A 13352-nucleotide genomic window follows, 5' to 3' on the forward strand; every position below is an offset into this window, starting at 1 on the left:
AGCAAAACAATTATGTTCCGGTCAGCCTTCGGCTGACCGGAAGACAGTTGGGGGGAGGGGGTTCCTGGTGGTGTTCGACAGTCGGCCTTCGGCCGACTGCCGACACCATACAGTCGTCGACTGGCGACACCGGGACGTGAACCCTCGACACCCTGGTCGCAGGCAGGTGACTAACCCACTACACCACGAGGCGGCCCGCCTATACATGGTCATTGGGTGCTCTTATTTATCCCGGTAGGGAGACATTTTCACTTAGATGTTTCTATCTATTTGTAGTCAAGACCTTCCAATAATGACAATGTCAAGTGTGGCCAATGTGGCGTAGAGGTTAACTCACATGACTGCCGTGTGGGCAAGCAGGGTTCGAATCTCGGTAGACGCTGAACCATTTTGTCATTAAATAAGACTAAGTCATCTTTCCTTAAATAAGAGCACCCAATGACCATGTATAGGCGGGCCGCCTCGTGGTGTAGTGGGTTAGTCACCTACCTGCGACCAGGGTGTCGAGGGTTCACGTCCCGGTGTCGCCAGTCGACGACTGTATGGTGTCGGCAGTCGGCCGAAGGCCGACTGTCGAACACCACCAGGAACCCCCTCCCCCCAACTGTCTTCCGGTCAGCCGAAGGCTGACCGGAACATAATTGTTTTGCTGAAAAAAATGACTAAGTGTTTATTTTAATAAAAAAAGGATCATCCATTTACTGAACTACATAGTGTAGTGATCAGTCAAACGACACCGGGATTCGAACCCCGACTGCCCACACGACAGTCAGGTGTACAAACCTCTACGCCACATTGGCCACACTTGATATGTCATTGTTGGAAGGTCTTGACTACAAATAGATAGAAACAATTAAGTGAAATTGTCTCCCTACCGGGATTTGAACCCACACGGCCAGAGTTGTGAGGTTCCAAGGGTTATGACTTACCAGTCAGGCCACAGGTCCCTAGTAGAGAGTTTGTGTATATTAGAGATGTCACTTCTTCACACAGGCTAAGCGAGCACATGGTAACATAAGAGTAAGTTACAGCAACTGGTAGTAAAGGCAGTCAGTCAGTCTCCCATCCAAGTACTAACCAGGCCTTACCCTGCTTAACTTCAGGCATTTTCAGGGTAGTATGCTATTAGGCCAACTAGGACATGAGATGTGATATTTTGTGTAGCACCTATAATTTGAACAAAAGCAAACTTGGACCTGTTTAGTGCACATTTTTCATTGAGTTTGACCTAAAAATGCAGGGTGTTCCAAATTGTTTGACCCCATTTCATAAGCCAATAATTTGGAGAATAACATTGGAATGACCAAATTAGGACTTGGCAGAAAAAAAATGTCAAGAAAAGGACTGGAATATTGGCTTTCCACACTTGCTCTTCTAACAAATAGTCTTCCGAGGACCACGCAGGAAGGCTTTACCAACCTGCTCCACTGTTGCTGCTGATATTAATGGCCGTCCCGGCAATTTAGGTATGCATTAGCAGCCCTTTTCTTGATTTTTTTTTGCTGCCAAGTCCAAAATTTTAGCCACTATTGATTGCACAACACAAACATGATTTTTCTTGTCTTCAAATGCACGTGAGACGGAGGTGTTGTCTTTCCCTTTAAAGTGAAAAATGTATGTTTGTGTGTGAGACGACTGCAGAGGAGCCACAATGACAAGAACTTTCAGAAGTCATATCTGTGAAGAAAGCAGAATTTTATTTGAAAATGCACAAACATAAATTAGGATTTAGTCACTAGTTTGATTTTTGTAACATGAAGAAAACGGCACAAAAAATGTTTGACAAAGTGAAAGCAAAAATAGCTTATTTTAAGGTAGTTTTAGCCAATTTAAAAACTAAATTAACTTTTCTCCTACAAAATTTGACGCCCTACTTTTTTAAGGAGAAAAAGTTCTCACTTAAATATAATGATTTTTTTCACCCCCTATTTGTGCTGTGGTGCCCTTAAAAAGTAAAAAAACCTGTTTTTTCCTTTTTGTTAACAATGTAAATGGTTTCTTTTTTTTGGTTTTAAAACCCCCAAAAGTAATAATTCATATTAAAACATTTTTTAAATGATATCAGGTCTTTTCTCGGTTGTTAATAACCTTTTCAATTTATGTATATTTTGGAGGAGTTGCAGATTGAACTGCAAAAGTCGCTCGTTTACGAGCAGGAGTTGTACTACAAAAAAAAATGCATTTGTTCAATTATTTAATATTTCATTTGTTTTGAAATTGCACTGGACACGACACTAAATGTCATTTTGACCAAAGTATTCCATGTTAGAAGATCACGTGGAGTTCAACAGGGGTGTCCAAACTTTTGTTTCAACTTGGAAATCCTTCCACTTTTGACTAAATCGATAAATCCAGTTTTTTAAACCGTTTTTTAAAATGTATTTTTAAGTGTTACCTCAGTGGCTGCCATTGACGGCAGTAGACGACCAATCCATTTTGACTGGGAGTTCCAATCGCGGCTTTCCATGTTGAAAGGATTTGATATCTATAACTATCAAAAGAAGTGAATGAGTTAAAGGATACCAAAAAATACATATTTACAAGAGAGAACAAAATTATACTTTACCTACATTTGTTTTTATATTAGTTTCAACATGTCGTCAGGTTTTGAGCACTCGGTTAATACGAGAGGCGTTTTGAATGTTAAGGATAGGAACGGAAACTGAATTTAAGCATCTTGTGTTGGCCCTATTCAATGATAATTTTATTATTTGTTAAAGGGCAATAAAAATTGGGGAAAGTTTGGACACCCCTGGAGTAGAAGATGCTGGGATCGATTTTTATGCGCACAAACGCAGACTGTAGACCAATCACGGTTCATTTAGGAGGAAATACTTGAGTCACTTTTGTTTGTTTTTTACATCTAAGTTTGTATTCTTAACTTATTGGATGCCATTGACGGCAAAAGAATCGGACATCTGTCGCCGTCAATGGCAGCCAAATAACTCACCTTATCGTGTGGAGTCTGATGTTAATTGTTTTCTTTTTAAATGAATCAATGTTGCATTCAGGTCAATTTTCATGAAAACGATGCTGGTGACGAAGAGAGGAAAATGGAAATGTTTCTTTAATGCTGCTTTTGATTATTATTATTATTATTATTGAAGGTGAGAGCCGCTGACTTTGTGTTCTTTACATGTCGAATGTATGCAGAGATATGAAATGTGAATAAAAGTGGGGAGAAAAAATGAAATGAAGCAAATGTCTGATTTTTACCTGTTTGTTTTGATGTTGAAGTTTTCAATGGCAGTCAATGAGTGAATTGTCCTGGATCGTCACACACAGACACACTTGCACGTGCGTAGATTCTAAAACCTTTATTGGTCAAGTCGAGAAGGATGACCACTACAAGGGAGAAATCTCTAGCATTTCTTCACAAATAAGAAAAGAAAGATAGAAAAGAACTATTCCTAACTCCTTCTGTAGCTAACTGTAGCTTTTGCTGCGTCCGAACGCGACTACCGTCTCACAATGATGACATCACCACCCGACAAGGATGTTTAAAGCTACCGTAAAAGCTGACGTTGAGCTACTTTGCGGAGGGTAAAAACAAACTCTCTCCGCCCAAAATGAGTGCATTGGGTTTTTTTTTACAACGGTGGGAATGTTGTTGATATTGTTGCCGGTTTTTGCTATGGGTATTTTGAGGGCGAACAATTTGAATGATATTAGCAATTGTCTAGAGTAGTATACTACGTCAAGTTAGTGGAGTCGACTTTACCACCTCCTATTGTCTGAAGGTGTCACTGCATCCAGTTTGAATGGAGCAATAGCATTTTTTTCTTGTTGTAATAAATTAATTTCGACGCAAAATCCAGTTTTAGATTGAAACACGATTTAACGTGTATAAAGGGAAAAATATATGTATATACGTGAAATTATTATTTATTTTTTCATTGAAATCTATTCTATTTTTGTGGTTCAAGGCCTGTTTAATTTACATTTTTTTTTGCTAAAATGATACTATAAGAAGGAAAAATTACATTTATATTTACGTGTGTATTCAACAAAAATTAAAAACATAAATAATAGATCTGTGTGTGTGGGCGCAACATTAGCTTGGATCGCTTCTGGTTATTAACGGTATATGTCAACGTGAAAACGGTTCATTTTTAGATGGGATCTGCTTGCTGTAGTTAAAACCTTGTCCAGTAGAGGGGTCTGTTTGCTAGGAAATACCGGTAAGGGAGAGAAAAAGAGAGAATTGTGTCGTGTACAGTAAATGTGCGGCTTTCAGTATGTTGTGCACGACCTGTGCCACTTCAGCTCGGTCTTCTCCGCCATTTCCTCTTGGCCCTCCTTTTCTTCTTCTTCTTCTTCGTCCTCGTCGTCGCCGTTATCCGACTCGGCGTTTGTCATTCTTCCCACGTTTTTGTCCTCCTCCCTCCGCGGATCTTCGCTCAGCGCGTGAGCTCCTCTCACGTTCTGGAAGGGAGAAAATATGTCAGCGTCGTCATAGAACTCGGCAGCGGGCCGACCGATTTTCGTCGGTGGGCGTCAAAGGGTTAACGGTCCAAAAACGGCTCGGATGTGCGGTTGATTGTATTTGAACCAAAGTAGGACAAAGTTGCCATTAATAGCGAGTTAACGGTCTAAAAAGGGCAATTCATCTCGAGTTAACTTCAGAAAAAATGTCATATTTGCGATGAATTGAACGTTAGCCGCGACAAATCGTGATCATTTTTACATAGAACCAAACTTAATGATTCAAAAAGTGCAATTAATTATGAGGTAATGCCAGTTAAAACTACACGCTTGCAATGAGACGCATGTTAACTTTTACAAATTGTGAACATGTCGCGATTAAAGGGCAATTAATCTCGAGTTGACTCAAATAAAAGCAACATGCTTGGAATGAGTTGCAGGTTAATCATAACAAATTGCCAAGAATGTCAATTTTTGGGGGGTACGTAGCATACGTACGTCCATGGGGTTGACGGTGATGTTGAGCGCAGACTTGTCCCATTCCATTTCAGGCTCTCTAGCGCCATCTTCTTCCTCCCTGGAGCCCTCTTGATGAGTGGCGTGGATTCTGTACACGCCGATGACCACGATGACCACCAGGGCGGCGATGCACACCACGATGACCACGGTGGCGGCCGGAGGTGCCGTTCCTGTCGCTGGGTGATCCATATTTTTAAACAAAAATCTGTTAAATGGGCTGCCTCTGATAGACGTCCAAACTATCTGGACTATTGGAGGGCTGGCAGCAGAATGCCATTGAGGGGTGCTGGGGCCCAGCCCAGCCGGGGAGACCCTGATTCGATGGCCGGCCAATCGCGGGACGCCAGGAGACAAAGGTCAAACAATTGTGGCTGGGGTTAGGCAATTTAGAGTGTCCTATGTCGTTTTTTTCTAAAAAAAAGCCTTGCTATACTATGTCGTTTTTAAAAAAAAATCCTTACTACACTGTCGTTTTTTACGGAAAAAGCCTTACTATACTATGTCGTTTTTTAAAGAAAAAAGCCTTATTATACTATGTAGTTTTTTTACAAAAAAAGCCATACTATACTATGTCGTTTTTTTACGAAAAAAGCCTTACTATACTATGTCGTTTTTTTACGAAAAAAGCCTTAATATACTATGTCTTTTTTTAAAGAAAAAAAGCCTTACTATACTATGTCGTTTTTTTTTACAAAAAAAGCCTTACTATACTATGTCGTTTTTTTACGAAAAAAGCCTTACTATACTATGTCGTTTTTTTACAAAAAAAGCCATACTATACCATGTCGTTTTTTTACGAAAAAAGCCTTACTATACTATGTCGTTTTTTATGAAAAAAGCCTTACTATACTATGTCGTTTTTTTTTACGAAAAAAGCCTTACTATACTATGTCGTTTTTTTACGAAAAAAGCCTTACTATACTATGTCTTTTTTTAAAGAAAAAAAGCCTTACTATACTATGTCGTTTTTTTTTACAAAAAAGCCTTACTATACTATGTCGTTTTTTTACGAAAAAAGCCTTACTATACTATGTCGTTTTTTTACGAAAAAAGCCATACTATACCATGTCGTTTTTTTACGAAAAAAGCCTTACTATACTATGTCGTTTTTATGAAAAAAGCCTTACTATACTATGTCGTTTTTTTTTACGAAAAAAGCCTTACTATACTATGTCGTTTTTTTACGAAAAAAGCCTTACTATACTATGTCGTTTTTATAAGAAAAAAGCCTTACTATACTATGTTGTTTTTTAATAAAAAAAGCCTTACTATACTATGTCGTTTTTTTTACGAAAAAAGCCTTACTATACTATGTCGTTTTTTTACGAAAAAAGCCATACTATACTATGTCGTTTTTTTACGAAAAAAGCCTTACTATACTATGTCGTTTTTTACGAAAAAAGCCTTACTATACTATGTCGTTTTTTTTTACGAAAAAAGCCTTACTATACTATGTATTTTTTTAAAGAAAAAAAGCCTTACTATACTATGTCGTTTTTTTTTTTTTACGAAAAAAAGCCTTACTATACTATGTCGTTTTTATAAGAAAAAAGCCTTACTATACTATGTTGTTTTTTAATAAAAAAGCCTTACTATACTATGTCGTTTTTAAAAGAAAAAAAGCCTTACTATACTATGTTGCTGTTTTTAATGAAAAAAGCCTTACTATACACAGAGAAAATCCAGGCAAGCCCATGAAGAACATCCAAACTGGTGAACTAAGATGGGTTCGAACCCTCGACCCCAGCACTGCGAGGCCAACGCACTAACCACTAGCACACCGGGCCACTATTTCAATTTCAATCTGATTTTAGCCCAATTTTTATCAGGGAATATGACAACGTATGACTTCCCACATTTCTCTTACCTGAGATGCGGGAATTGGACGTGCGTATCAAGAGCGGGTGGTGAACGGCTCTGGAGTACTGCGCTTGGGCGACCGCGTGGTTGACGTGCTCCGCTGGCCTGGCGCGGTGAAGGACGCTGACCTGAGGAAGAGGAGGAGGAGGAGGAGGAGTCACTCGGACGAAGGCTAATAATTGGAGGAGGAGGAAATATGGGGGCGGACCTCCAAGATGAATTCATTGCTGGTGTAACGGCCGTTGAGTTCCGAGCAGGTGAGTCGAAACTTCCTGTCGCTCAGCGTGGCGGCTCGCCAGTTCCTGTAGCGCACTTGACGTAGCGTCTGCTCGTAGTGGGCCATGGAGTCCACACCTGACGAGCACACACCGCCATGACCGTCACTCTCGTTACGAAATCCCCCCAAAAGTAAATGCATTACCTTATCCGTCATTTTGATTGAATTCCCCTTATTAAGCGATTAAAAACTACAAATGCGACATCACACATATTTTAACACACACACACACACACAGAAGTCTAAAATGTACTACAAAGTGGACGGCTTTTGGTCATGTTATAACGAGCTCTTGTCGCCACCTGGCGGGCAAACACGGGTATTACATCTATAATTTCCGACAGCCCGATCTTGGTTTTTTTTTGGGCTACAGTTATTCAAAAAACGGTCCATATGTTACATAAACAGGCGGCCATTTTGTCAGCTCATCGCTAATAGTGTATTTTCTGATCAATAATTCGTATTTTTTCAACAATTGTCTGAGCTGGCGACTAATACTCAACTGGGACATTTTTGTTTGTTTTTTTCCTCTCTAACCACCAACAGACTGCCATCTTGGGGCTACAATTATCCCAAAAATGGTTATTATGTGACATTAAGAGGTGCCCGTTTTATCAGCTCATTCCTATTTTAATATCAGCGTATTTTCTGGACTATAAGTTGCATTTTTTTCATCAATTGGCAGAGCCTGCGACTCATGTTTCTTTTTAGACTACAGTTATCTAAAAACCTCATGTTAACATTATTTTTAAGCCTGTTGGTTACTATTGTTACTTTAATATACATTTGTTTTTGGCCTCAGATTAAATCAAATATTGTCCTCCCAAAAATGCCACCTAAACTGGCCCCATTTTTTTTTCCTGTCACGACTTACACTCAAGTCCGAAAAATACGCTATTTGACAAGCCGTTAAGAAAACGGCAAAAATTATAAAACAGTATTTAAGCGGAAGGTTGGTGTGGACGCTAACCGTATATGGAAATTCCCGTGGTGGAGTTGGCGGCGTCCAAGTGTTTCCCCACAAGAGCGGCGTGATGAATACTCAGGCTCTCTCTTTGCGGATTCAGCTCGTCCCCGATCACCAGGATGTCGCAGTAGTCCAGGTTGTGCATCACCTCCATCACCCCCGTCCTCCGGGCTGCAGAGGGGGCGGAGCCACGACGGTGAAAAGGACGCCGCTCCTCCCCCCGAGGCGAAAACGTTTAACGCTCACCTCCGGCGCCCCCCTTGGCCACGGTGCTGGTGATGGAGAGCTCCCGGAACGGCGCCACGCCCGGCGGGGCGCCGAAGTCGGCGGCAGCTCGGAGCAGTCGGCGGGGACCGCCGATGGTGATCCTGGGTTCGCTGGGGGGGTGGACCGTCAGCGCCGCCCGGACGTCGGGGACGGAGAGACACGCTTCGTCCTCCCCGAAACATCTGGCGAGGAGAGGTAAGTGTTGGAGGTTGGAATATATTTTGCAATATTTGGCGGCGAGGGAGGAAGGCGCTCGCTCACGAGACGGCGGTGCCGATGCGCAGGCGCCGCAGGCCCGGCGTGGGAAACTGGCGAGAGTTGATGTAGGACACCTTGGTCATGGCGGCGTTGACGCTGTCCACGTCTTCTCCTTCCACCACCAACAGCGACTGCGCCGGGTTGAAATGGAACTGACAGAGAAATTGAAACATTTGAAGAATTCGGCATTTTGCTCATAAGGCGCATTTTGGTAAGCACCACGGCCGCCATTGACGGCGCTAGATGTCGTTTTTTTGGGGGGCGGAATGGATTGGATGGCACTCAAACATGAGCGAATTGGACATCTATTTTTGTCAATGGCAGGGGGCGAGTCCATTTTGTGTCAGTGAAGGGACTTTCCGGTTTAAATGGAATGGACGTGTATTGCCGTCATTGGAGATTAAAAAAAAATCTAATCTAGAGTGTTACTTGGGGCCATTTTTTATTCATTTTAACTTCATTAAAATTGTTTTTAGGATTGGATTGGATTGGATTGGATAACTTTATTCATCCCGTATTTGGTAAATTTCGTCGTCACAGTAGCAAGGGGGTGAGAATACAGACACAGAAAGACATTTTAGACATAAATAGATAGATCATAAGTGGGTTAATAAATAAATACATGAATGAATATATAAATAAATAAGCGTGTTGCTGAAATATATATATATACATATATATATGTGTATGTATATATATGTATGTGTATGTATATATGTATGTGTATGTATATATATGTATATATATACACATATACATACACATACATATTTATACATATACATACACATACATAGATATATACATACACATATATATACATACACTCCCCCGTTTTTCGGGGTGTAGCGCGAAAAGGCAAAAAACGTGAAAAACCACAAAAACGGCCAAACATGGAACACCATAAAAACTGAAAAATATTTCCGCAGGCGTCCCCCCTTTTTTTGCGAAAACCACAAAACGTAACAAAACGGAGGAATACTGTAACGAGTATTTAACTTTTTAAAATGACCCAAAATAGACCTAAAATGTTCAAGATCATAACTGTAAAAACCAAAAATGTGCCCCCCCCCCTCGAAAAGAGAACCCCCAAACCTTGATGTCCTTGGCCAGGCTTTCCAGGGAGTTAATGTCCAGCCCTTCTTTGCAGGCCTGCAGGCAGGAGATGACCTTCTGGCTCTCGATGCGGCCCGGCCGCACGGTCAAGCCCGACAGGCCGCCGCGGAAATACTGCGCGAACCTGGGTTTGGACACTTCTCCCCCTAGAGGGCGACAGAGAGCGGCCATCGTCAGAAAAGCAGGTTAAGAACAAGAACAAAGGTCAGAACAATATTTAGAAAATAACTTTTTCAACAGTGGGTGGTCTTGCAGTGGAGGACCTGGGTTCAAATCCAGGTGGGTGCACCTGTGTGGAGTTTGCAAGTTCTCCCCAGGCCTGCGTGGGTTTTCTCCGGGTACTCCGGTTTCTTCCCACATTCCAAAGACACGCATGCTAGGGTGATTGGACACTCTACGTTGTCCCTAGCTATGAGTGATTGGTTGTTTGTCTCCTTGTGCCCTGTGATTGGCTGGCCACTGATTCAGGGTGTCGTGCCCAAAGTCAGCTGGGATAGGCTCCAGCACCCCCCGCGACCCTAGTGAGGATAAAGCGGTTCAGAAAATGAGATGAGATCTTTTTCACACAATCTTTTTTAAAATAGCCAATCAGTTATTACTTCAAATTTTTCCAAAAAATGTTAATTTTTTTGAATTTTTTTTTAAAGAGCCGATCTTTTCCACCTAATTTTTTTGTATTTTTTTTTAATAATCGATCCCGATTTCCCATCACTTGATTGGATCATCATCCATATTTTTAAGTCCGATAAAACCGCCATTTTATTATAAACTGAGCATCTTTTTTTTCAATGTTTGTCAAAACAGAACAAGCGAGGGGCGGGGCCTACTTTAGCAGGAACAAAAATAAATCCATGTATAAATTGAAAAAAGCTCCGTTCCCGAACGTGCGTTAGCTTAACGGCGCAAACGCGCGATGACAGGCCGCTACACCGCGCCGCTCTCATTTTTTGACAGATGAAACGGATGTTTGCCCTGGAACGCTCGGCAAATGTCACGGCGCGGAAATCCATCTTTTTACAGCCGATAAATCGTCCCGCCAAGGCGCCAAAGCGTCGCTTCCCATCAAAATTGGCGTCACTCTTTTCTACGTTTCTTTAAGTATAGATGTCACTTGTCCGTTTTTTTCCCTTTTCCATTTATGCATTAGCTGCCAGTTTGGGGACGCTTCGACGGCGCACGTCACCCTTTTTCCATCCGGGTGCGCTTTTTTGGCGGTTTGTTTTTATTTCGTCAAGCGTGGGCCGCCTCGGGGGACGGCGTGGGGGGCATTTTTTCTGCCTTGTTGTCTTTCCAGCTACACACTTTTGCTACAGAGTGAGCAGACGGACATTTTTAGGGCGCTTTTTACAGATGCCGCTGTCAAATTTGGGGTGGGCAGTGCGGACTGACGGCTAGAAATGAGGGTAAAACAGGGGGGAGTTTGGGGTCCTAAACCCCGCCCAGTCAAAATCAAATTTGAGACGAATTAGCGATGGCGAATTCACTTAAAAAAATGTTTGGACTTAAAATGAGACTGGGAGGTGAGAAACGGCATTTGTTTTCTGCCTGCCTTCCCAGTTCAAACGGATTGGACGCGTGCTTGGAATAAACTATACAAAGAGGACACATTAATTGAGAAATGTGACAAATTTGCGAATACTCACGGATTAGCAGCAACGGCGTAAAAATGTTGTCAAAAAGATTTCGAGACTTTTTTGGACTTTAAGAGAGGCAGGATGACCCAAAAAAGGGCCCTCATTTTCATGTACCGTATTTTCACGACTATAAGGCGCACATAAAAGTCTTAAATTTTCTCCAAAATATAGACAGGGCGCCTTATAATCCAGTGCGCCTTATATATGGACCAATATTAAAATTGTTATCACGATAAAATCAAATAAATCAGTCGATGGGGTACACCATCCTCTACAGCTCTCACAACTACGGCAAGCAGCCCCCGACTCGACTATTTTCCCCGTAGAAAAAGTACTGCGCAGTGACTGCGGGGATATGTAGTTCTTTTGTCAATACACCCAATGGATTGTGGCCTGGAAATCAACATCAACACAGCTTTATGAAGCATGGAAGGCAGCTTGGAATTGTTACGCTAGCTACTATTTGCGAATGGATTGTGGCCGCCTGGACGAACGTATAAAACTCAGCTTTTTGGATGACTCTTTTGGACAATTGTTCAATTTGGACACAGAAAATGAGGACTTTGATGGATTTGTGGGTGATGATAACGTGAGTAAGTTGTAAAATGGCTAAATAAAGTACAACTGAACTCAGTTTTCGTGTTTTTAGCGTGTGTCCGTATGTTTAAGCTGGTGTATGTTTTGCCATGCCAAGCTGCGTCTTTAAAAACGGTGCGTCCTGTGTGTGTCAAATACAGAAATAGCATTCGTTCCTGACACTGTGGCTAAAAATACGATGCGCCGTATAGTTATGAAAATACGGTATTTTGACTTTGAATTTCTGAGGAATAACATTTGAAAACAGGACTTGTTTTTCATGACGCCAAAAAGGTTCTGCTGTAGAAAATCATTTAGGAAAAGAAATCTTTAGAAGGCGCCAGTGTGAAAGGCAATCTGGCCCGCTAATGTCCCGCAAAGTTATCGCTGTCAGCTTAGCGGAGCTTAAATCGCCTTCGTCGGGACGTAATAGCCGGCGAGTGGCGCCGCCTAATCCGCCCTCGGGGAATTTTATTACCGCGCGCCGCCGACCAATCGGGCGTCGAGAGAAGAAAATTGCAATCGAGCGCGGAAGGGAAAAAGGGAACCGTCGGCGGTGAAGGCCCCAACGCTGTGAATTTTTGGCTATGGCCGGGCACCGTGAATCGGGGTCCAAGCCCCGCCCCCTCAAAGGCTTTGGGCGTCTGGCTAATGGAGCGAGCCTCCAACGCCGGCTTTCAAAAGGAATGGCGCCTCGGTCTCTATTTGTTTTTGTTTTTTTTCTCTCTTACATCGACTTCAAACGTGCTTTTCATTGGGGATTTGTCGCCCGTAGCGACTAATCGCCGTTTGTGGCGAAATGGCGTCATTTGGTGGCGCGCTTCGGGAAGGAAACGCCGACTCGCGTGGGTGCCTTTTTCACGCTTGGACTATTTCTGTTTGTGCCGATTTATTGTACAAGCCGGTTTAATTCGTCGGACGCCCGATCGGTTTTGACTGGGAAGGATGGCAGCGGCAGCAAATGTTCTTTTGGACCTTGGTTAGCTTTTTCAGATTTGCAGTTTTTGCTTGTTTTATGATTATTTTTTTTTTTTAGTTTTTTGGGAGATTTTCAGGCCGACAGACGATATCGTTAGCATATCGGCCTCACAGTTCTGGGCTCGTGGGTTCGATCCCTGGTCAGTCTCCACAGTGTGGAGTTTTCATGTTCTTCCCGGGGGTGGGTTGGTTTTCTCCGGGTACTCCGGTTTCCTCCCACAGCCCCAAAACATGCATGCTAGGCTAATTGGATGCTAAATTGTCCATAGCATGACTAGTTGTTTATCTCCTCGTGCCCTGCGATTGGCTGGCCACCGATTTAAAGTGTACGAAGCCAGCTGGGATAGGCCTCAGCACCCCCCGCGACCCTTGTGGGTAGAAGCGGTTCAGAAAATGAAAAAAAATGAGCAATTGGCAACGCCCGCCTTGAGTTTATCGGTCAATTATTGAAAATAGACGAGTGGTCATGAGTGCA

General features: G+C 42.4%; 1 protein-coding gene across 1 annotated transcript in view; it reads right to left on the reverse strand.

Moving 5' to 3' along the window:
- Window positions 1–3302: 3302 nt before the first annotated feature.
- clstn2a (calsyntenin 2a) overlaps window positions 3303–13352 on the reverse strand; it is a 54847-nt gene continuing 44797 nt past the window's right edge. The window contains exons 11-18 of the mRNA XM_077615251.1: window positions 9669–9835; window positions 8577–8725; window positions 8295–8497; window positions 8052–8219; window positions 7013–7158; window positions 6812–6932; window positions 4924–5120; window positions 3303–4425 (exon numbers count right to left, since the gene is read on the reverse strand). Of these exons, the coding sequence (XP_077471377.1) occupies window positions 4234–4425; window positions 4924–5120; window positions 6812–6932; window positions 7013–7158; window positions 8052–8219; window positions 8295–8497; window positions 8577–8725; window positions 9669–9835 (1343 nt within the window). The 3' untranslated portion in view covers window positions 3303–4233. The remainder of the gene's footprint in view (window positions 4426–4923; window positions 5121–6811; window positions 6933–7012; window positions 7159–8051; window positions 8220–8294; window positions 8498–8576; window positions 8726–9668; window positions 9836–13352) is intronic.

This window comes from Stigmatopora argus, chromosome 12 (assembly GCF_051989625.1).
Source record: "Stigmatopora argus isolate UIUO_Sarg chromosome 12, RoL_Sarg_1.0, whole genome shotgun sequence".
Classification (NCBI taxonomy): domain Eukaryota; kingdom Metazoa; phylum Chordata; class Actinopteri; order Syngnathiformes; family Syngnathidae; genus Stigmatopora; species Stigmatopora argus.